This window comes from Athene cunicularia (assembly GCF_003259725.1).
Source record: "Athene cunicularia isolate RWA chromosome 5 unlocalized genomic scaffold, athCun1 chr5_part1, whole genome shotgun sequence".
Classification (NCBI taxonomy): domain Eukaryota; kingdom Metazoa; phylum Chordata; class Aves; order Strigiformes; family Strigidae; genus Athene; species Athene cunicularia.
Window position 1 is genome coordinate 4,571,592 of NW_020799101.1, and position 22,156 is coordinate 4,593,747.

The 22,156-nt window shown below is 46.3% G+C and overlaps 2 protein-coding genes across 4 annotated transcripts in view; one reads left to right on the plus strand and one right to left on the minus strand.

The window, feature by feature from the left end:
• FBXO34 (F-box protein 34) overlaps nt 1-4,239 on the plus strand; it is a 33,095-nt gene extending 28,856 nt beyond the window's left edge. For all 3 annotated transcript variants that reach the window (XM_026849828.1, XM_026849827.1, XM_026849829.1), the window contains one exon: nt 1,515-4,239. In XM_026849828.1, the coding sequence (XP_026705629.1) occupies nt 1,515-3,708 (2,194 nt within the window). In that variant the 3' untranslated portion in view covers nt 3,709-4,239. The remainder of the gene's footprint in view (nt 1-1,514) is intronic.
• A 4,118-nt stretch (nt 4,240-8,357) lies between these two features.
• On the minus strand, nt 8,358-22,156 carry ATG14 (autophagy related 14). Its single transcript, XM_026849830.1, has 9 exons — nt 22,098-22,156; nt 21,929-21,971; nt 21,435-21,516; nt 16,393-16,630; nt 15,746-15,975; nt 15,178-15,295; nt 13,974-14,064; nt 13,778-13,863; nt 8,358-10,995 (listed from the first exon to the last, which is right to left on the minus strand). Exons 1-9 carry the CDS (start codon nt 22,133-22,135, stop codon nt 10,689-10,691), a joined length of 1,233 nt encoding a protein of 410 aa, XP_026705631.1. The 5' UTR covers nt 22,136-22,156; the 3' UTR covers nt 8,358-10,688.

Genomic DNA, 22,156 nt, shown 5'->3' on the forward strand with positions numbered 1-22,156 from the left:
GGGTGTGTGTCTGTGGCCCTGGCTGATGCATGGGGATAGACTGCCAGGGAGGTCCCCAAGCTGCTGCTCCAGGTTGGTCGTATGGTGTGTCTGCGTGTGTTCTTCCCCCTCACAGCCATCCTGCGCTCTGGCAGGTCTGCTTGAGGAGCGGGGGTGAGCTGGGTTCCCTCCTCCTCCTGTGCCGACCCCACAGGTACCCTGCACAGCATTGGCAAGGGCATCTCGAGGGCGTGCGTGTCCTGATGGCTCTGCCCAGCTGGACTCTGGCTGCGTCTGCCTCATACAGCTGCAGGTGTTACAGCTGTACGTTTGTCCAACTTTATAGATGTTACGGCTTGAGGTTTTTCATTAAAGGCTGGTTTTAGGCTAGAAACACAATACCAAAGCTACTGTTTTGGTGGTGGCTGTCAAGGGAAACACTTGCAGTGTCTGAATGTGTCCATATCCACTCTTGATAAATGTGGCATTGAACCTGCTGTTCTTAAACTAGCAAGCATGGATGATCCCCGTTTCAAAAAGGAGGCCTTTTAATGTAACCAAGATTACCATGGAAACATAATCTATAGTTAGTTCTATAATATGCTTATGCGATGCTCCTGGGAGAAGAGCCTGAAGTCTCCTGATGATTGAATCCTAGGTGGCAGTGCCCTGGGCTTCTGTGTTTATGAGCTTTGAATTGAAGATTACCGCGAAGGTGTAACAGAAAGGAGGAGTCGAGCGCCTGAGACTGTTGCAGGAGCGGTACTGCTGCTGTACTGTCAGCAGCATCCAAGTGTCTCCTTCACAGCTCTGAAGTTCTTAACTGTGAAAACACATCCTTGAAAGCGGTTCTCTTAGCTGTATGTGATAGTTTTGTCACTTGGGGGGGGCACATCTGCTGTATAGCATAAGGATCCTTATGGGAAAGTACACCAAATCTGCCATTATTGATGTGCTAAAGGGTAGGTTTCATTTTGGGTGGTATTAGGAGATTAGGTATCTGCTGGGATCTCTGAATGTAATTGCACTTGCTGATTTCCCTTTTCAGCTTTAACTGTACTTTATCTACTGAAAAGAATATATCTGTATATCTATATATCTATATGTATCCTTCTGTCTGGTAGCTAATGTCAAGATAAAACCCTTGGACCCGCACGTGCCTTACAACTGCATTAAGAAATGAATGGACAGAAGGGTGGCTCTAACTCTCAGAATAAACCTCTAGCTATGTTTGCATAATAGATAGAACTTAAAGTTAGGATTTCTCCTTACAACCCCCTGGAAACACATTTCTCTAACAGGAAGATCTCTGCTATCTTTAAGATTGTAATCCTGTTGCAAGATGTGAGTAGAAGTTCTCCACAGGTGGATGTTGCAGCTTGGTTGCTGCTTTTCCTTTTTCCCGTGGTCTCTTTTGAGCTGTGGGCTGCTGGACGTAGAGCAGGAGGCACTCTGGTGCCTACTCAGGCCCACCTTCTCTAATTCCAGGCAGGCATATTTTACAACTATAACTTCTTCCCTTTCTGTTTTTCTAGGGTTTCTGGTATGCACTTAAAGCCATATCTCAAGTTACAGAAGAAAGAGCGATCTCCAGAACTAAGCCAGGATTCCCTGAGAGGCTCACCTACGAGCTATCAGAGATCAGCACAAGAAGAAAAATACACCACCAACTGCACCAAACTGAGCGTTTTCCCAAAACCCTCCCTCGTGACTCCATCTCAAAAGCTTCTGGGGATTATTTATCCAAATACTATGTGCAATATGAATGGGAAAGGTCCAGCGGATGGTCCAAGTGCAAGGGAAAAGAAGAACGCCCTGTCTGCAACGATCCATCAGGGAGAAGAAGGGGAAGGGCCCCTGGATGTCTGGGCTGTAGTGAAACCTGGCAACACAAAGGAGAAGATCGCGTTCTTTGCAGCCCAGCAGTGCAGCGGCAACAACCGGGTAGGCTCCATGAAAATTAAAAGCACGTGGGATATCGACGGAAGAACAGTTAAACGCAGGAAAAAATCGGTAGATCTTAAAAAAGCCAAAATTCAACTGGAAAGAATGAGGGAGGCGAATGCCAGGTGCTCGCAGCCGGAGCCTTTTGCCTGTGGCATCGAGCACTGTTCGGTGCATTACGTGAACGAGAACGGTGAGGGCGTGTTCGCGGGCCGGTCCCTCTCGGTGATAGAGATGGTGGCCTTTCTGGAGCAACGAGCAAGTGCTTTACTGGTAGACTGTGCTAAATCCTGCACGCCCACTTCTACTACGAGGCTGAGCGCTCAGCCCAAAGGTGCGCTTCCCAGCTCAGACCTTTTCTCCTCTGCCGGGGCGTGCGAGGTACACGCGGAGAGGGGACCTTGCAGTGATAGCGAGCAGCAGCCGAGTGAGCCCGTGCGTGTGCTGGACATGGTAGCCAAGCTGGAGTCGGAGTGCCTGAGGCGCCAGAGCGAGCGGGAGGCCGGGAGCCTCTCGCGAAACAACAGCTTCCGCAGAAACGTAGGGAGGGTGCTCCTGGCAAACGGCACCCAGTCCGAGGGAGAGGCGGGGGGGAAGGTCTCCACGGGGGTCCTGGCCCCAGGGGATGGTTTGGAGGAGGTAGGGGTGGCAGAGGCTGGGTACGGAGGACGTTGCGGTCCGCTGGGTGACACTGAGTTGTGGGATGGCGCTGCCTCTGCTCGGCAGCCTTTTCCTTCTGGGCTGGATACTCGGATGGGGAATGTGAATTCGGGACTTGCTCACGCGGTGTTGGGGGTAACCGCTGGCAGGAACGATTCTGAAACGCGAATTGAGCCTCCCAGACCTCTGCTGTCTGCATGTCCGGCGGCTGCCAGGTTGCCACCAGATTCCTTGCAGAGCAAGAACACGACTGTTGATTGTATGTTGAAAGAGCCTGTAATTTTCCCAAGGCAGAGTCAGCATCCTGCTAGGAAGGAGCCCTTATGCATCAGTATATCGGTCACCAAGACTGAGAAAGGATGCAGGAAGGAGAAGCTCTCTAACTCCAGTTCTAGCGAAGATCCACTCCCAGGGAGGTTGTTTTTTCTCCCAGCTGACCAGCCTGCTGCTCACGAGCAACAGCCACTACGGGAAAGTACCCAAGAAAAGCCAGGAGAAGTAGCCCAAAATGAGGATGAGGATGCTTTGGCATCTGACAGACCGTGCGTCAGAAGTGGTGTCCCTACAGAGCCATCTGCCCTTTCTGTTCCTCTGACAGAAGGGGCTTTGCAAGTACTTGATGCTTCCTGCTTGAAAAGGCAGGTTTCACATGACTTTCTGGAGACCAGGTTTAAAATTCAGCAGCTTTTGGAGCCTCAGCAGTATATGGCCTTCTTGCCTCACCACATCATAGTGAAGATCTTTGGATTGCTTCCTACTAGGAGCCTGGTTGCCCTAAAATGCACTTGCTACTACTTCAAATTCATCATTGAATACTACAACATCAGGCCAGCAGATTCCCGCTGGGTCCGCGATCCCCGTTACAGAGAAGATCCGTGTAAGCAGTGCAAGAAAAAATACGTGAAAGGGGACGTATCGCTGTGCCGGTGGCATCCCAAACCATACTGTCAAGCTTTACCCTACGGGCCTGGGTACTGGATGTGCTGTCACCGGTCTCAGAAGGGCATCCCCGGCTGTAAGTTAGGTCTTCATGACAATCACTGGGTTCCTGCCTGCCACAGCTTTAACCGTGCTATTCATAAGAAGACCAGAGGAGTGGGAGCCGAAGTGGAAGAGGAATATTAGTGCACATACACTTTCCGGCGAGATTGTTTTGGGGTAGGAGGAGATTCTCATGCCTTGTGCTGTTTACAGTGTATATAATTGTCGTGGTTTTTTTTTTTTTGTTTTTTTTTTCCACAGGGCTATGAAACTGCACATACTTAAACACAAGAGCCTTTACCTTTTAGATTAAAGATAGCGTTTAGTCCATCTATGTAAATAACACTATAAAAACTAATTGTACATACAGAGTCTACAGCTGGCTGAACAACGTAATCACTACAATGCAGCTATGATAGTGTTGCGGCTATAGTTTTGTGTGTTTTTAAGTGTCTTGTTTCAAAATCTGTATATCCTGTATAATATATGAATGTTTCTGAGAAGAAACTCTAAATAGGTAAAGGTCAACTTGTTTAAAGAATCTTCAGACAACTTAACTGGACAACCTTAAAATTAGACTAGAACAGATCCATTATAGTAGTGTGGCAGTGGATAAAAAAAAAAAAGAGGAATATTATTGTATAGTCAGAATATAAAAAGTTCTTGTCTACTTTAGCCTTGTTGTCTTTTTTTTTTTTTTTTTTTTACTTAAATAAAATGTGCATTCTAGATTTGCCTTACCCGACTTTCTTGTAAGACTTTTGCCCCAAAATAAAAATACTGTAAAACACATGGCAGAAACTTGGTACTGTGATGTAGTTCAGATGTGTAAAACCCGTCTTCCTCCTAAAAAAGAAACAAACCAACCCCCAAACTCGTATTACTTCACTTTTCCTTTCCCTCCCCCCTCAAGAGGTTTGAGAGCGGCTCCTGTTGTGCAGAAAGCTGGTGCTGGGTGTGTGAGACTTGCAAAAAGAGGGGCTCTCCTGCTTGAGTCCTGCTTCTCAACCCTTGCGTTGGCCCCTCACCTCTTCACCGGGTCCTTGAGGCCAGAGTGTGGGTCCAGCAGGATGGTGGAAGGTGGAGTTGTCCTGCCTCGGTGCTCTGCTGGAAGCTCTGCTGTCCACAGGATTTGGAATTTTTCCCTTGTAAGAGGGATCGTTGCGTTGCTCTGCCCCAGCCTCTGCCATCTTGTTTCTGAGGTACGAGGGGGTGCTTTGGGAGGAGCGCCAGTTCCTTGACCCCTTCCTGGGAGCGGAGCGGGGCCTCTCTTGGCGTATTTCCCGCAGGCGTTCCTCCCCTGCGGTGCCGTCACAGCCCTCCTCGGCCCCGCTCTCTGCCTGGGGCTGGACAGTGGGGAAACCTGGGAACGTGCCCGGGACACCCTGCAGCCATTTTGCAGGGAGCCAACTGCGGTTGGGCCTTTACATCCCCCAAATCCCTTCTCCCCCCACACTGCTGTTCTCAGGACAAGGATGGATTCCTGGCAGTGGGGGCAGTGGGAGGAGATGAAATCTCCGACAGGGTGCAGGAAGAGCCGGTGCCCCCTTCCCCTGGGGCTCCCCCCTGCGCTGCAGCCCCCAGGGCAGCGCCTGGGAGCGGGCGAGGGCTCGGGGGAGCAGCGGCTGGAGGGGGGCGGCTGTTCCATAGCCCTCGGAGCAAGATCTGCCAAGTGAGGGGAGCTGGTGGCTGCGAGGGCCGAGCTGAACCACCCTCCTCCCTCAGCTTCGCCTCTGCGGGCCTAAAGCTGCAGCGGGGTCACAGGGAGCGATACCTGGAGCTGAGGACAGAGAGGGTTTGAAGGAAGATGCTTTTATTCTCCCCAGTGACAGCAAAGGAAAACTTGAGCCCTTACAGCTGGAAATGTGGGTTTGGTAAGCTCAAGATGTTCACAGTAGATTTAAAAGGGATGGGTTGTGGGTTTTTTTTTCCAATCCTTGCTTTACCTGCTGCCTGACCCCCCGGGCGTTGGGCTCCCCTCCCTGCTGCTGCTCCTCCTGGGCCAGCTCTGCAATGCAGCAGACGTGATGGCAACCAGGAGGAATGAAATTAGAAATCGAAAAGCAGGGTGCGGTTGCCTTGTAATCAGCTGTGAAGAAGGAGAGGAAAAGCAGGATCCCTCGTTAGTTCGTGACTTCATTCTCTAACGGGGCGCAGGCTTCGCCCACAAGCTTCGATCCGCTCCATCGGCTGCACTGGGACGAGCAGCAAAACAACTTTCTGGCGGGAGCTGTCTTGCTGAAACCATCAGCATCAAACGCCTTCGGCTTAATTTCAATTAAGGAAGAGGGAGGGAAGAAGCTGCTTTCCTGCCCCCCCACCCAAAACGCTGGAAAACTTGAGATAACCCATGCCAGGCTGACAGCAGCGAGGAAAGTCCCTACGAGGCTGAAATAGAAGCAGCGGAGAAAAATATTTTGTAACTAGATAAGGGGCCAGTGAGGTAATTTTTTTTGGAACAGGGTGTGAGATTTTGGTCACCTTCACTGAACAAGAGGAAAAATGAGAATAAAATAACAGCATTGCGCTCTTTTGTTCCTTGGAGCAGTTAAGTAGGGAGGACAATTTGCTCTCTACCCTCTCCCATCCCCACCCTGCCCCCAGGCTGGCTGAGGAACGCCGGGCTGGTTTATACATCATTTATTACGTTGCTTGCCGGAACTATCCCTGTTGCACAGCACTGCTGCTGTTAGAAATTGCTTTACAGAACAAACTTCTGCATCCAGAAGTGGGTTGGTTCTGAATGTAGCCGTGCTGAGCTGCCTGCAAGCTTTTTTTTTTTTTTTCCCCCTCATAAAGTAGTAAAGTGCAGATTTCTGTTTCCTGAAGGGCCAGTTCAGGGAGAACCCAATGTCTGATGAACTTTTTTTTTCTAAGAGACAATTAAAACCAAATCCAGGGTTGGATTTACAAAACTCAGCGTTCAGAACTGAGGACAAAAGCCTGTGCTGTGTGCTCGATTTCCCTGCCTGGGAGCGGCTGGAACGTCTGGACTGAATTTCCAGATACGCCCGTGAAGAAATTGTAGTAACATTTCCATTGTTCTTAAGCTTCCAGTTTTCATCAAGCTCTGGGGGTCTCCTGGCACCGACACTACTAAAAAAAGCCGCCCATGGCCGAGGCTTGTGGGCTTGTGTTTGGGTTGTTGCTCCATCCTGCCTGTTCCTGCAGCAGCTTTTTTCCCTCCGTGGTGTCTCTGCGCCCTGGACCGAGGCTCTGCCATGGTGTAGCAGAGGTCAGGTCTGTGGCTTTGGCTCCACTTCATTTTCTGCAGCGTCTGCCCTTGTGCCACCTCCCGGGACTGTCATTTCACACCAGCACAAGGCTGTGCCAACGCATCTGACCTCTGGAATCTCACTTCTTGCAAGGCTGGAATGGTGCTGAAGCCTCGCCCTGGGCTGTTTCTGCCCCCCTCAGCCTGCGTTGGGCTGGTTCTGGAGCAGGGACAGGACCGGGGTCATTTTGGGGCTGCTCTTCTGCCACAAACCAGTGGTGGCAGAGGACAAAACCTCCTGCTGCTGCCACTGCCTAAGCAGAAGTGACCCAAGCAGCCCATAGGCATGAGCCAAGCTTGGAGCTAGGCCTGGCTTTGCACACAGGCTGCTTTCCTGCGTGGCTGTGACCGAGGCAGCAAACTGCCCCAGCTCCATGTGGGTGCAGGAGCCCCGGGCTGCTGCTCTGGCTCCTGGGAGAGCAGCAGATGGGAATCACACAGCATCGGTCCTCCGCAGCAGGTAGCTGCCACAAAAAACCTAAGTGAGGTGGGCTGTTTCTCCATCATTCAGCAGCCAGTAAACCACAGGCTGCAGGCCACCAGCTCCCACAGGCTTCTTCCTGACAAACACGGCCCCTTCCCATCCCTGCTGCTCAGACACACAACAGCTCACGTTAACAGTTACCTCCCTCAGGAGACACACGCTCATGTCCTTCTGAGATGACCTTGAAAAGAGGAGCCTTGTCTTTGCATGCAGCAGAAGTCATTCGGGCTCAGCACCTGCAGAAATAAATATCAGCCAGGTGTACACAAGAGATTTATCTGTTTACATGTACATAGAGGGACGTGTGTGTGTGTGTGTGTGTGTGTGTGTGTGTTTTGCAGCACTCCTCTACCTGCTCCACTGGAGATGTTAGTTATTTTATGTAAGAGTATTTTTTTAGAAATGGTTTTGCTTGTTCCACCGCTGTATGATTGCACTGGAACAGGCCTGGTCCCTGTGATGCTTTGAAGGCTGGAAATTCCTGTGTACTGCCCCAGCATGGTTAAAAACAAAACCACACAGAAGTAACAATTATAAATATACAACTTTAAAAAAAAATACTGTTAAAAGATTTATTGCAATAATACAATAAAATTTAGAAAAACAAACAAAAAAACCCCAAAACACGTTTGTGTTTAGTTACATCTACTTCGGAAGTTGCAGAGAGAGGCCCCGAGTTTTTGCAGGTGACAAGCCACCCCTGGGTGTCCCACCTGAGACCCTTCACCCCATTTTCAGCAGAGGGCTGGGCTCTTGCCATTGGGCTCTTCCTCAGCAGCTCAGATCAGCCACCCCAGATCACTTGGTCACGAACAAAAGTCACGGCCTAAACTGAAATTCCCGCATTCATGCTACGCAAAGTGTTTTGTAAACTCTCAGCTGGCTGTCTTCAAATATCTATAACTACAGATATTCCTGCCCTCCCTCCCCCGCCCCCAAAACAACCTGGGAAACTAATCCTGGCGATTGCACTCAAGGTTTGGACACACACATTTCTTCCTTAGCTACACATGTGCAAAACACGTTTTTTTTTTTAAAAAAAACCAAACCAACTCACAATCTGTGTTCTGTTACAAAAATGTTTCACGAAAAGACCTATCCCAATGCAATTTAACACCCTCGCAGTGCCGTTGCACTTTCAGAGTATGACATGGTTATAAATAAATTATTTGGAAAACATGATGATTATGAAGTATATGGCTTTAAAAGGTTTTTTTTATGTTGTTTTTTCTTCCCCTAAGCAAGTAAATGACAACGTACAAAGCAGAATCATGGCCTGACTTTTAGGGGTTCAGAGTAGCCCAAAGGCAGCAATGAAAGAGTGACTGAAATACGTATTAAAAAAAAAGAAAAAAGAAAAAAAAGAAAATATATTTCTATGGTGGGGTCCAGTGCAAAATAAATGGGGAACCAGAGGGGGCTGTGTGATGCTCAGAGCCCACTATACAGTACTGGTGAGCGTGTGCTGGTTGCTCAGAACTGCAAAGGATCCGATAGCTGCAAGTGAGTAAAGTGCTGTGAACTGAGCAGTGACCAAACCCTCCCGGCCCCGCTCACTGCTGGAGGGGCCGGGGGGCTCCGTCCCCGTTCAGGCTGCAGTAGTCAAGGGAATCTTGGCTGTTCTCTTAAAACAAACCCAACTCTTGGATTTAGACCAAAAGAATGGTAGGATCGAGGGTGTCTTCATCTAACACCGTGCGTGCTGTTAGTGCGGAGTTAAGGGTCTTTGGTTTAAAAAAAAAAAATTAAAAAAATCAAACTGACAACAGACGCCCATCTGCAAGGCCAAAGAGAAAGAGCTGCCATAGGAGAGGGGCAGGGGGCTGGGAGACACCTGACTCAGCCCGTACCCCTGGCTGAGGGGAGCTCACTGGGTACCAAACTGCTTTTCCACCCTCTCCTCGGTGGGGGAGCTGGCTGCAGAGAAACCCCCCGGCTCTGTGGTGACCAGAGCAAAACCACCACACACCACGCCGGGAGACGGCCGGGGAAGCCAGCCCCGGAGCTGGAAGGACACGCAGGAGGACGCTGCCTGATGGCAGGAACGTGGCTTGTGCATCACTCTGCAACCTCACCGTGCCCCTGTTACAGGCTGCATCGCCACGGGGAAGCTACAGGGGAGAGTGGCAAAAATCTTCCCACCCAGAGGGCTGGGAGGACGCTTTTACGTTAGTTTACCCTGTGGAGAAGTAACGTCCCAGCTATAGAAAATGTAAACCATACGTTGGAAGCCTTGCTGAGCAAACCCATCTTTAAGTAATACACACGGCAAGGCAGAGGAAGCGGAGGAGCACTTGTTAAGGGACGCATCTGTCAGCGTCACACCTCCCGTAGCTTTACAAGCCAGCCAGCTGCGCCGCCAGCGTTTCTGCAGTGAAATGAAACCAACTTCTTGGCATTCAGTAAACAAGAGGGATAAAAAACAAACCCGCCATAAACATAAAATAGGTTTTAAAACGCCTGTAGTGTGGAGACCGCGTGACTTCATTAAACTAGCTTGAAATGAGGTTGGTTTTTTTTTTCAAATATTAAAAAGCGGCAACATGGTGTCGGAGCCGATTATTGCAACAACGCAATCCTGTATCAGCATCAAATGTGGGTCTAGCTAAGAGAACGTCCAGTGTTTCTTTGGTGTATGATATCAAGAGTAAAGAGCTTGTGTGCTTTGGACAGCACAACACAAAACTTCTAGACTACCTGCCAGTGGAAACAGCATGAAACAAGCCAGTTTTCTGCGGCAAAACTGGGTAAAGATTCACAACCAAATCTAAAATAAGAGCAATTTGCTGTGTGAATTCCTGTCCACGCTGATTCTTTGTATTAAAAATATGGCAACAGAGATTAGAAAACATGTTAAAAATGCATAACTTCCATGTCCTGAATGAAAAAAATTTAGAAATACGCATTTTCGCATTATGCAAGACAGATTTAAAACACACACAAACAAAAAACCCTGTAAGGAGTTAAGAAAATGTGAACTGCATTTGCACCACCGTCCAGACTGCACACTGAGCAGCCTTCTCTCCATACTCATCCCAATCCAAATACTCCAAAATCTGTTTCTTCTTTAGAAAGTAGAGCTGGAGGCTGCCGGGTCCTTGGATACTCAACAATGCAGACAGAACCAAGACACAAAGTGCCGTCACAGAATCCATCAGAAGTACATAGCTAGCTAATTTACAAAATGGTACTATCACAGTCATCTTGGGTAAATAAAAAGGTTTTTCTGGTTTACAAAATGAAAGTCTGACCTTTTCTTTTGTTCCAGGCACTACTTAACTGAATAGGTAAAGGTTTACTACAGCATTGTCGGGGAGGGGATTCCTTCCTTCCACAAATCCTAGGATCCTTTTCTTCCCGTGCTCGTTAGCGATGTCCAGTGTATGCCTTCAGCCACGAGGTCACCGAGGCAGCAGCAGATGAGATCATTCCCCCAGCGCTGCTGCTGGCGATGGGCTGGGACACCTGCGTGCTCTGGCTCTGCAGCATCTCCACCTGCTGAGAGGGGATATCGCAGAACCTGGGGCTCGGCAGATTCTCCCAGTCTGTCCCCAGGTCTGTCTCTTCGTCGCTGACGTGCTCATCTCCACTCTCATCTGTTTCGCCGGTGGCACTGGGATCCACAAACTCCATGGAGTCTTCGAGATCAGCACTAATTTCAAAAGGCCCAGACCTGCAAACACGGACACAAGGCTGTCAGCCCGTTTGGTACCACGCAGGAGAGGGGCTGTCGCTTCGCTGGGATGAGTCCTAGCGTGCCAAAGCACCCTGCTCTGTCAAGCATACAGCAGAGAAATCAAAAACACCTCTGTGTTTATCAGCTGGCAGGGAGAAACTCACTGGCTACAGAGATAACTGTATTATGACAACGGTGAAAAGAAAACAGTTGGCCAAAGCAGCAAGAGGTGGGTTCCAACCCACGGAGCAGGAACGGCGGAAGAGCTGTTCCGCTTTGGTGGTGGACGGTGAAATACATACGTACAAAAGAAAAAGCTACTGCTAATAACTCACAGCTCCACTGGTGGCCATCTCCGCTCGATGTGGAACAGCTTTTATTTTTACCACTAGCCCTGGCCAGGCCAAGACGGCCTCAGCTCTGTCGGCGAGGGGAAGGATGTAGTTTACGACTTACAGAGCTGCGTTGGCAGAACTCTAGTGGAGAGTTCACCCTCAGCAACATCTCAAGATCTTTTTTACTATGAGGTTTGGTCAAACACTGGAACAGGTTGCCCCAAGAGGCCGTGGAGCCTCTGCGGGAGACACTCAAAGCCCCACTGGCCACTGAGTTAACTTGCTCCAGTTGGCTCTGCTCTGAGTGGGGCGATGGGCTGGGTCTCCAGAGGTCCTGCCCAAACCCACCTGCGTGGGACTCCCAGTTCCCTGCTGCCGCTGCCTGGTGGGAGAAGCAATTACATCCCTCCCCATCCCACTCCTTTGCACTGGAACACGGGAAACCAAAATCTGAAATATCTTCACTGAGCCAAAGCAGGCAGTTTCAGAGGCCTGGGACCCACAGTCTGAGTGCTCGAGGTTTTTGTGGAGGCAGCAAAAGGTGGATTCCCACAGCAAGCAGCATCCCTGCCAAAGTTCATTCCAAAGTACGAAGCTGCTCAGTGAAACAGGAGCAAGAATTTAACATGGGCAAGAGTGTTTCTCCAGCCTTAGTGAGAGAAGAAGCCTGAAGGAGCCATTTAATGTGGAAAATTGTAATCCAAACGATTAAAGCTTGGCAAAATTGTGTGTATCTGATGTTGCTTATGAAGGGGACTATTGGGCAACTACGGGCCTAGATATCAAAAGGAAAATAGAGCTGGTTGCTGCAAACTTTGCAGACAGCTGAGAAATTAGAGATAAACACTCCTCTTTCATAATCCGGAAAGAAATGGGAGCGTTGCCTTCTGGCAAAGCATTCTGCTTAACAAGGCAACATAAGAAAAGAGTCATCAGGTTTAAGGCCAGAAGGGACCATCAGATCGTTCTCGAGTGACCTCCTCTGCAACAAAGGCCATTACATTCCCCCTGTCCTGAGCCTGATGAAAGCATCCATTCCAGAAACTCATCCAGCCTTGGCAGGATGACATCAGGAAACAGAGATTCCCCACCTTCATTCTCGCAGGCAATTAAATCTCCACGTTAAGCGCATGTCCCTCATTTCAACCTAGCTCAGACTCCTTGCTTCCAGGGGTGTCTATAAAGCCATTCAATAGCCTGTATTTTCTCCCCGTGAAGGCGTGGAAATGAAGTCATGTCTCAATCTCATCTCTACCGAGCTAAGACAGTTTTATATGGACTAAACTATGCCCCTCACTGGTAGGTATTTTCTCCAGCTCTTCCCTGTAACCTCCTCTTTTACTCCGTGGACCCAACTGATGCCTGTGGAGCTCTGTAACATCTGCACAGAGAAGTGAGACCCACTGTGGTACCTGGACCTTTTACAGCTGCTTTCCAGGACACAGTTCTTCATTCTCTGGGTATTTCCTGCACTCTCCATGTTTTCAGGCAAGCAGCAGCAAGCATGTAATTTCTTCCAAACCGTTACAAAGATCAGGCTCCCCATATCTTTGGGCTGAATCAGTAGGGACATACCCAAAGAACTTTGGGTAAGTGGTTAGAGGTGTGTGCACTCAGTTCCTCTTAGTGGCACTGCAGGTTTTTAAATAAAATAGATCTGTACACGAGAGCAAAGTGGAAAAGTAGATTTCAGACCATTACTGTGTTTAAGGGGGAATAAGCAGTAGTCAGATTAAGCAAATATTTGCAGACTGTCTCAGGCACAAGTGACTTGTGACTGGATTATCCCAACAGGAAATCAATGTTGTTGGCTTTCTTGTATTTAAGTTGTAAAAAAAAAAGAAAAAGAGTATTAAACCTGGTGTGTGCAGGCCACAAGAACTGATGCTCTTTTCATCACGTACTAAGTTAACAGAAAAATTGTCTTTAATCTTAATTTACATTTAAATTAATATTACTTGAAGTGTTGACTTTGGTATAGGGTGTTCACTAACTGGAATTATTCTGGGAAAGATTTACCTAGCATTCGTTTTAGGGTTTATATTGCTGAGTGCTCTTAGGTATTTACATGTTGGAAGATGTGGGTAGGGTCGTATTAGGAGCACAGGGAGAGTGCCTGGCATACGTGCTGCTGTCCAGGGGAGGGAAGGAGTTCCTGCTTTTGGCTGTAGGGGAAACAAGTCCATAAATCAGCTACAAAGCCTCCAGCTGAGCCTGCAATACACAGAAGCACAGCATGCACACATCTCTCAAATCTGATTTCCTACTCAGGACCCCCTTTTTCTGTTCTCTCTCGTCTCCTCCTTGTGACTACCCTGATTTCTGGTGTGCTGAGGACTGATCTAGAGGTACAGCAGAAGAGAATTCCCCTCCTAAGTAACAAGGCAAATGCGTAACTTCAAACGGATTCGGTCACAGGTGAGTTGAGATACTGCTTTTCTTACCTGCCCAAGTTCTCAGTGTCTGGGCTGACCAGGTACATAAGGTTCCTGAGCGTATGCAGTGGGTGCAACAGATCTAAATTTACATGCTACCATGGGGAAGGGAACAAAAAGACATGATCAGTTACTGGAGGAAACCCGCAGGCACAGTTGCTATTTTAAAAGCTATTCAAAGAATCCAGATGTGCATTCTCCCTACCTGAGAGAAGCAAAGGTGAAGGATATTAGCATTCAGCTTCTTCACTGCCCGTGTGAACCTGTGTCTGCTGAGATTCTCTCCACAGAACTCACTGTTGGAACATCACACACACACACGCACAAATATATATATATATATATATATATATATACAGAAAGCAAAATGCTCTGAGAATACACCTGCTGGAGATGTGCCCTGGCTTCTGAACAAATCCTGGAGTAAACATCCTCGCAGTGAGCACTCGTTTAAACTGCACAGACACTTTTAGAATGCTCAGGAGAACAATTTTTCACCTAGCAAGACACTTATTTCCTCAGCAAGCACTGCTTGTCCTACTCTCACCAGTTTCAGTAAACTGTACGAAACTCAAAGATCCACTGTAGCCAAGCTATTTTGTCTCTCCTTTTAAATCTTGCATCATTTCCTGCTCCCAAGCCTTTCCTTCCGTGAAGACCGAGCACTCAAATAACAAATAACAGCATAAAAAAACCTGCAGAGACCTTGCACAGCTTTTGTGTCCATGCTTCAGCAACCACTACTTTAAACACTTAAAAGAATCTCAGCAGCATATCTGAGACTCCTGGAAGACTTGACCAGGTCTACAGCTCCCTCAGTACTTCTGTAGAGATCCCACCTGCTCCACATAGACAGGAAAAACCTAACAGTGCTTTTCATCCCGAATGGGGTTTACGCAACACGCTCCCAGATGTCTGGCAGCCAGGTACGTTCCCTATTGGTGCTTTATCCTAAAGAGAATCACGTTGCTGTCGTGCCACATGATAAGGCTTTGTTCTGCAGCACTTTACGTAGTGGAGCTATTCAAGATGACTATGAGTTGCTGAATGGGGCTGGGATTTTGTAGAGCACAGCAGGGTCTCATAAAATGAAAAGTGCTATTCATGGACTGTCATATTTCAATTCTAATTTGAGGCTGCTGAATATGTCAATTAGAAAGCTGTTATTTTCAACTGTGATGATTGGTCTACACTCTCAGGAGGTAAAAAAGGAGGGAGGGACTATTAACTGCAGTCTAAAATCCTACTAGCCCTCCACTCAAAATTAAACAGCACAAAAACCCATGAGCTATCAACTTGTTACCATAAAAGCTGTTCCAAGTAATGACATGGTTCCTAAAACCAAACTGAATTAGGATCAGTCAAAACTGGTCACTGATTCACCTCCTCAGAGGCTTGCATTTACTTGCCTGTTGCAGAGCTTCTTAGGAAGATTTACATCAAGTATGTGAGACAAAGTGTTAACAAGCTGAGTTGCATAGCACAATGCAGCACTGATGGTATAAGCAGGGTTATTATGTTCCATATCTGAAAGAAATAAAAACATCATGAAAATCTCATTTTAAATGAAGCCTCAGTGGGTGTGTTAGTGTGTTCCTGGTCTAGTCTAGAAAATGTAATTTGTAAGTATTGAGAACTGCCTGAATCCAGCAATCATTTACAGTGAAATCTGTCAGAAGTCAGGAGAAAATAGTAATTCTTGGAATTCCTGTTAAAACGACGGCAGGTGAACCATGTCAAAACTGTGAATAATTAACTTTACCTATTACATTGCGCTCTGTCCCAGTGAGCATTTCCTGCAAAAGAGGATTTCAGCGGACTAATCCCTGTACTGGTATTTATTTCTGACTCAGGCTTGCAGTGGTGAGAACAAACAGACCAGGCTACTGCTCCTCAGTGTCTTCTGCTGGCACCCAAGGCTGCGAGTTCTGTGGCTTCTGGAGTATTCCAGATGCCAAATCAGACCTTGCTCCTCACCTGGTCCTTGTGTAGTCTTCTTCTCTTCCACCCAGTTGTAATACGCTGAATAGTCTCCGTTGTTAGGAAGGGTGATCCAAGGCCCTGTGATACTGATGCTGGTGTCCCCGTTATGATCATCACACACCCATCTCCCAGAGAGATACGTGGTTCTCCTGGCTTCCGCGAGCTTGCTCACAGTGCTAGAGGTCATAGCATTGTCACTCTCAGAAGACACATCTGCAGGATCTCTGTAGCACCCGAAGAGGAACAGAGTGTTTTTAACGAAGTTTTAAAAATGTAATCAGAGGCGCGCTCGGCAGGCACTTAGACAGATTTCACAGAGAGCAAAATGCTTGCAGAAACACTGCTGCAAAACTCCTCCTTCCCAAAACTACTTTCCTTTGTTCTGGGGTTTTTAATGATCTATTTTAAGAAGTTTTAACATTGAACACACACTGCAGATCTTTCAGCAGGGAGATGCTACCACCTCCAGATTCTTCTATTCTGGACCTCTACCTTTAGGTCAGATGCTCTGCCTCTGGGAAACACCCCCCTCTCCCCACAGATGCTAAGGGAGACAGAATGTCTAGCTTAGACTTACATGACTCACTTCTGGGTGTCTAAAGCTCAGCAAAACCGAGTCCAAAAGAATAAGCCCTCTGTACCTCATGCTTGTCTTTACTTCTTCAATGGGAAATATGACTGATGTTAGCTCCAGGATATGCGTCCGACGAAGATTTGCCAGATGCTCATACTGGGTTTTCAAGTCATAGGTTTTTTTCTCTACCAAGTCTCCCAGCTTGCGGTTATGCCTCTGGATCTTCTCTTTCTTCTCCTGATGCCGCTGAGCCCTGCGATAATGCTTCTGGTTCTCCTCTTTAATTCTCAGAAGCCCCTCCGCATCTGTGAAAACAGCAGCAGATGTGAGCCTTGGAAAAGGAGCTCTGAGGTACTTGTAGTAAGCTTGAGAACAGCATTATTAATATTTATAGAAAACAAGATCTATAGCAGCTTAAAACAGAAAACCCTGCTAAACTCTTAACATTTTCCAGCTGCTAAGTGCTACAACTTTTTAATCTTTTCCAAAGATCTCCAAAAGAGACTGAAATTGGGATTAATCTTACCCTATCTTTTACCCAGCTATTTTTGGATTTGGAGCAGAAAAGCCAAGATTTCACAGTTTAATTAAACTTCTGAGGTAATCATCATGACAGAAATAGCTTGACTGTACACGTTTGCATGGGGCTGGCCAAAAAGACAAGCATTGCTCGCAGCCAAAAATCAAGTGCAGATAGCATCTTCATTCACCATTTCTGGCACTGCTGCTGCTCTCGGTGTATGTTACTCAGGCTTTGCACTCACGTATGTGCTCTTAAAGCACCTGGATCCCAACGGTGCAGACTTCTTGTTACCACAAGGGAAGAGTGACTATCTCCCTTTCCAGTCACAAAATGAGAAATGAGCTTAATGTACCGAAGGGCTGCAACTGCCTGAATTTACTCCATGAGTCAAGCACACTGAGGCTTGGAAAAACATCCTTCAAGAGCATCTGCTGATTCTCCTATAAAATAACTGACTCGCAGTAATGCTTCCACAAACATATGGTGCTAAAGACGGTGAGTTAGCCACTTCTGTCTTTCAAAAGCATAGGAAAATATTTCTTATACACACTCTGCAAATCCATGTCTAAAGTTCTTAATGTACCCTAGTTTGAATGAAAGCTCTCACCGACTAGTCACTCACTTTCCATTTTTATGGCTGAAAAGAAACAGCATTAGTCAGGTTCTCTCACAGCAAGGAATCACTTTCCTGTAATCAAGAAGTGGGATAACTGTCCCTTGCACAGAATGAAAGCACTAAGCAACTCACTGTTTTACCAGTACATTTTGATTGCAAGGCACAGATGAGACCAGAGCTACGAGAATGCTCTGTGGCATCTGCTACTCAAAGCTGCTGTATTACGAGATACTAAAATCAAGAAAACTTCTAAGCAACAATGGCCACCTCAAACACCATGTTCAGAGTGTCAGTCTTCCCAACAGGGGAGCACAAAAATTAAAGGCTACATCCAAAGAATGGGACCCAAGACTGATTTCCACCACAGAATCACACGGAATCATTCAGGTTGGAAAAGCCCCTCGGGATCATCGAGTCCAACCCTCAGCCCAACTCTACAAAGCTCTCCCCTACCCCACATCCCCCACAGCTCATCCAAACGACCCTTAAACACACCCGGGGATGGGGAGTCCCCCCCTCCCTGGGCAGCCTGTTCCACTCTCTGACCACTCTTTCTGTGAAAAATTTTTTTCCTAATGTCCAGTCTAAACCTCCCCGGGGGTGTGTGCCCAGCCACGCTCAGCCAGCACACAAGACCCTCCTGCTAGTCTTGGTTTGCACTGCAGAGCTGGAACTGCACAGACCTCTGGCCAGCCCCTGGTCTGGCAGGGTGGGAGACCAGGGCTGCTGGTACCCCTCAGAGTGTGCCTGCTCCCCCAGACAGCGCGTGTGCTTTCTCTGAACGTCAGGAATTATTTCTAGTCATCTAACTGATCTGTTGCGATCTGTGATGTGTTTGGTATGAAGGAAGATCTGATACATGGGAGATGCAAAGTCCCCGATTAAAGGTGAGAATAGCTTCCCCGTGCAGGTAAGGACTAATAATCCTCAGGTTTATAAAACAAGCAACCCCCTGTTAGAGGAACCATAGAAAAACTGACTTTTCTCTGAGTGACACCAAGAATCTTTAAGTGTCAGTAATTCAGTTTCCTTTAAGCACTCCTGTAACATCAATTAATGCTTGCATTCATATTCCCAAACTCTTCCTTTGCATAAAGAATAAGAGACAGAGGAGGAGTAAAACATCCATCTGTTCAATTCTCACATTCATGTTGTACTTCAAAGGCCACCTTTCCACAGAGTGAGCTCCCTTTTCCACAGGTCCAACAGCAATTATGAGAGAAGCAGGGGAGAACACTGCATACACATTTCTTCTTTAGCAGTCCTGGTGCAGAAACAACTGTGTGTGTCCCCCCTTTTTTTTTTTTTTTGGCATAGCACCTCTGCTTTATGAGAATTTGCCCCCAGAAGTATTTCAGGACACAACCATGTCCCACACATCTACACTGCAAACACAGGCACACCGGTCTCTGCCCAACAGAGAGCTATGCCAGGGTATGCAAGACTCTCCTTGAACTGTTCTCCACAGACATAAGTTAAACATAGATATTTTAAGAATTTATTTTAAGCAGCACCTATTATTGAGGTATCCAGTCAACTGCAAAAGCAGGAGCCCAATGTTCCACAAATCATGCTTATTTCAGAAAACTAAACTACGCCAGAGAGAAACAACCTATTTACATTTTCTAATGCGGTCCATGAGTGAACCAAGTTGGGTTCCTGATCTACTGGCTTTTCAGGGCAAGAGTTCATTTTGGGTCTACCTGCAAGATCAATTTTGGGGTAACTGAGCTAACAAGAGGTCAGCTAGGCAATAGTTAGGCCAGTTCACGGGTGAAACCTAATCAAGTTCACTGTGAATCAGAGAAGTTGCAAAAGCTGGAGATAATGCACTTCACAGCATAGTAGAAAAGTGGAGGAACTCCATTCCCCAGTTGGTCCTAGCATTTCACCACCTTCAGAGCTGCATTTTGAGAAAAGGTAAGTTCCTCAAAGTAACATTGACATCCCCTTCTCCTTTCTTCACAGACTAAAGAAAAAAGTAATTAATTCCTTCATAATAACCTTATCTACTAAAAAGCTTGCTTTCCTTTACCTCCCTCTTCTCTAAACCAAAGCAAACATCAATTTCCTTAGCCATTCCTTGTGCTTTATTCCTAATATTCTCTTCCATACTTTCTCCAGTTGATTTGTGTCTTTCTTAAATTGTACAAATCGGACACCAGGTTTTCACTGAGGCAACATCAATGCTGGGGGGACAGCAGGATAATTGCTTTCATCTTGAATACAATGCTTGTATTAGTATAACCCAGAATGAGGTCTGAACCTTTCTGGAGGAGCATCAGATTGGTAATTTTTATTTAATTTGCAATTTCCCAGATCTCTTCCTGTCAAAATCTCACCACCGTCCCCGACTTTAGGTCTGTATGTTTCTCCTTCCTAAACACGCACTTGACTTTGTCCTTTTGAGATTATATTGTCAAGTTATCTGCAGGATTTTGAATTTGATCCTGTTCTTCACAGAAGTCATATTGTCATCCACCTCAGCTTCCTCCATTCCACCCTCTTATTCTGCCATGCAAGTATTATGGAAAATATTGAACAAAAACGGGCCAGGAACCGGCTCCTGCTGAGCTCCACCTGTCTCACCACTCTGAATGCAGCCTTTCTAGCCTTTTGTGTCAACCCTCCAGTGATTACACCCAGAGCAAACATCTTTACTTGCTCCTGAGACAGTCTGGGGTAGTGCCCAAAGGCATCTTCTACTTCACTCTGCTAGACCACCGATCTGCAGAGGAGGGGTTGATTTGACATGACCTATTCTTAATTACCTTATCTTCTAACTACTTGCAAAATGGCCAGAGGCTTATAACAGGATGACTGTGCCATCAGTTTAAGGTTCTCCCTTCCTCCACCCTTTGAAAACAGATATTATTTCCACTCTGTTTCCTGGGACATCCTCTCTCCCTTCTCAAGTGCACTCTACAGACTACTTCAGCTTGTTCCTTAAGTTCTCTAAGGTGAATCTCATAAGGCCTTGCTGACATAATCAAAATAATATTTAGCTGGCTGTTTTCTTTCCTTAGCCTGCAGTCCTCTCATGATGTAAAATTTAATCTGGCTAAGCAGCTGATCACATTTTCTTTGTGAGAAGATGAAGCAAAGAAGGCGCTGAATGCTTCAGACTTCTCACTTACTTGCTCTCTTTCCTGTTAACTAACAGACTTGCCTACTCCTTCATCTTATTATACATTTCTTACTACTCATCCACCTTATTAACTGAAAATCATTTTGCATCTCAGTCTTTTTGATGTTATCACTGCAAGCTTGTGCTATTCCTTTATAATTGTTCTCAGGTATATGCATCTGCTTCCACTCCCTGTACAGCTCCTCTTGAATTTCAAGTCATAAAAATGTTCCCGATCCAATCAAAATGCTTCTGAACATGCTTCCTATCTTGCCTTTGGATGTAGCTTGGAGGGAGTGCTGCATGTTCTCATCTGAAAAATGACCCTACAAATCTCTCATGTGTAAAAAAAATTTAATGAGTTCCAAAACTGAAGCTGCTGAACGGTAGCAAGCCACCAGCCTATGCCGTATTTCAGTGACTCCTGCTCAAGTTGGATTTTAGGAATTCTAGACAGGTGTGGGTTAAAATTTATCAGTTGCATGAAATTTCTAACAGCTGCAGAGCTGTTTGCTCCTCTTTATCAAGAGGAAGTGATCAGAAACACTACACTGAATAAAGCCATCTCCAGGGACAAAGCCAAAGTCATAGGCTGCTAAGCATTTACTTTTAGAGCTGTTGCAAAACGATCTCCATCCAGCTGAATAATGTCTCCTGTTTTCTAATTAAAACCCAAGCATAAAAAAGATAAAATCCACTCCCCTATTTGCCTTCAAGCTGATTTAAGAAGTGACGGTTTGGAGAGTCACCATTTTAAAAAACTAACACTCAAATTCACATAAATTGATTTTTCACTCTAAGGCACAGAGTTTTCCACATCACAAAAGCACAGGCATTACTCACGTCTTGTCATTTCATCATTTTCTTTGCAAATGGTCTGTTTCAGCTGCTCAATCCTCATCTTGCAAGACATTATTTTCCATCTCTGAAAAAGAACATTCAGCAACTCTAGGGCACAAACGACTTCAAACACACTGACTAATGATTAACAACAAAGCCAGCAGCTTTAGTGTAAAAGTAGCAGGATGTTCTTAATTGGATCAGACGAACAAATAAATATTTCATATACTGTTCTGTGCACAGAAGAATGCTACAAACAAACTGAATGCTTAGTATAAAGTCAATCAGTATAATAAGTTATTGAACAAATACCTAGTAAGAAATTAAAAATATTGACAGTTCGGGGCACTCTGCTTGCAGAGCCAATTTCAGTTTTGCTTACGACATGCTTATTGGGAAAGCAACACAATGCCCTCAAGGTAAAGTGTAACTTTAAACTATGAAATCTAGGAATACAGAGAGTTTAAAAACTAGGTGGGACACTTTGAACAACTCACCAGCTGATCAGTTATCTCTTTCCCTTCCATGGCCTTCAAAACACTAGAGGAAAAAACATGATTAAAAGTTTTACTACAATCTGGACTATGTCTTGTCTCTAGCGACAGCGCGTTAGAGAGACCGTTTTGTTTTTCTGAGAGTTCTTTTCATTTAATAACTACAACTTACTGTTTTTGGAATTCTCTCTGTTTGGTTTTAAGATGCATCAGCCTTTCTTTCTTGTCTGA

Coding starts and splice junctions, on each gene's coding strand:
- ATG14 (XM_026849830.1), bottom strand. CDS start 22,135: ATGCATCTTAAAACCAAACAGAGAGAATTCCAAAAACA. Junction 14,065..15,177: donor CCTAAGAAGCTCTGCAACAG/GCAAGTAAATGC, acceptor ATGTTCCAACAG/TGAGTTCTGTGGAGAGAATC. Junction 10,996..13,777: donor GACACTGAGAACTTGGGCAG/GTAAGAAAAGCA, acceptor CCGTGTTTGCAG/GTCTGGGCCTTTTGAAATTA.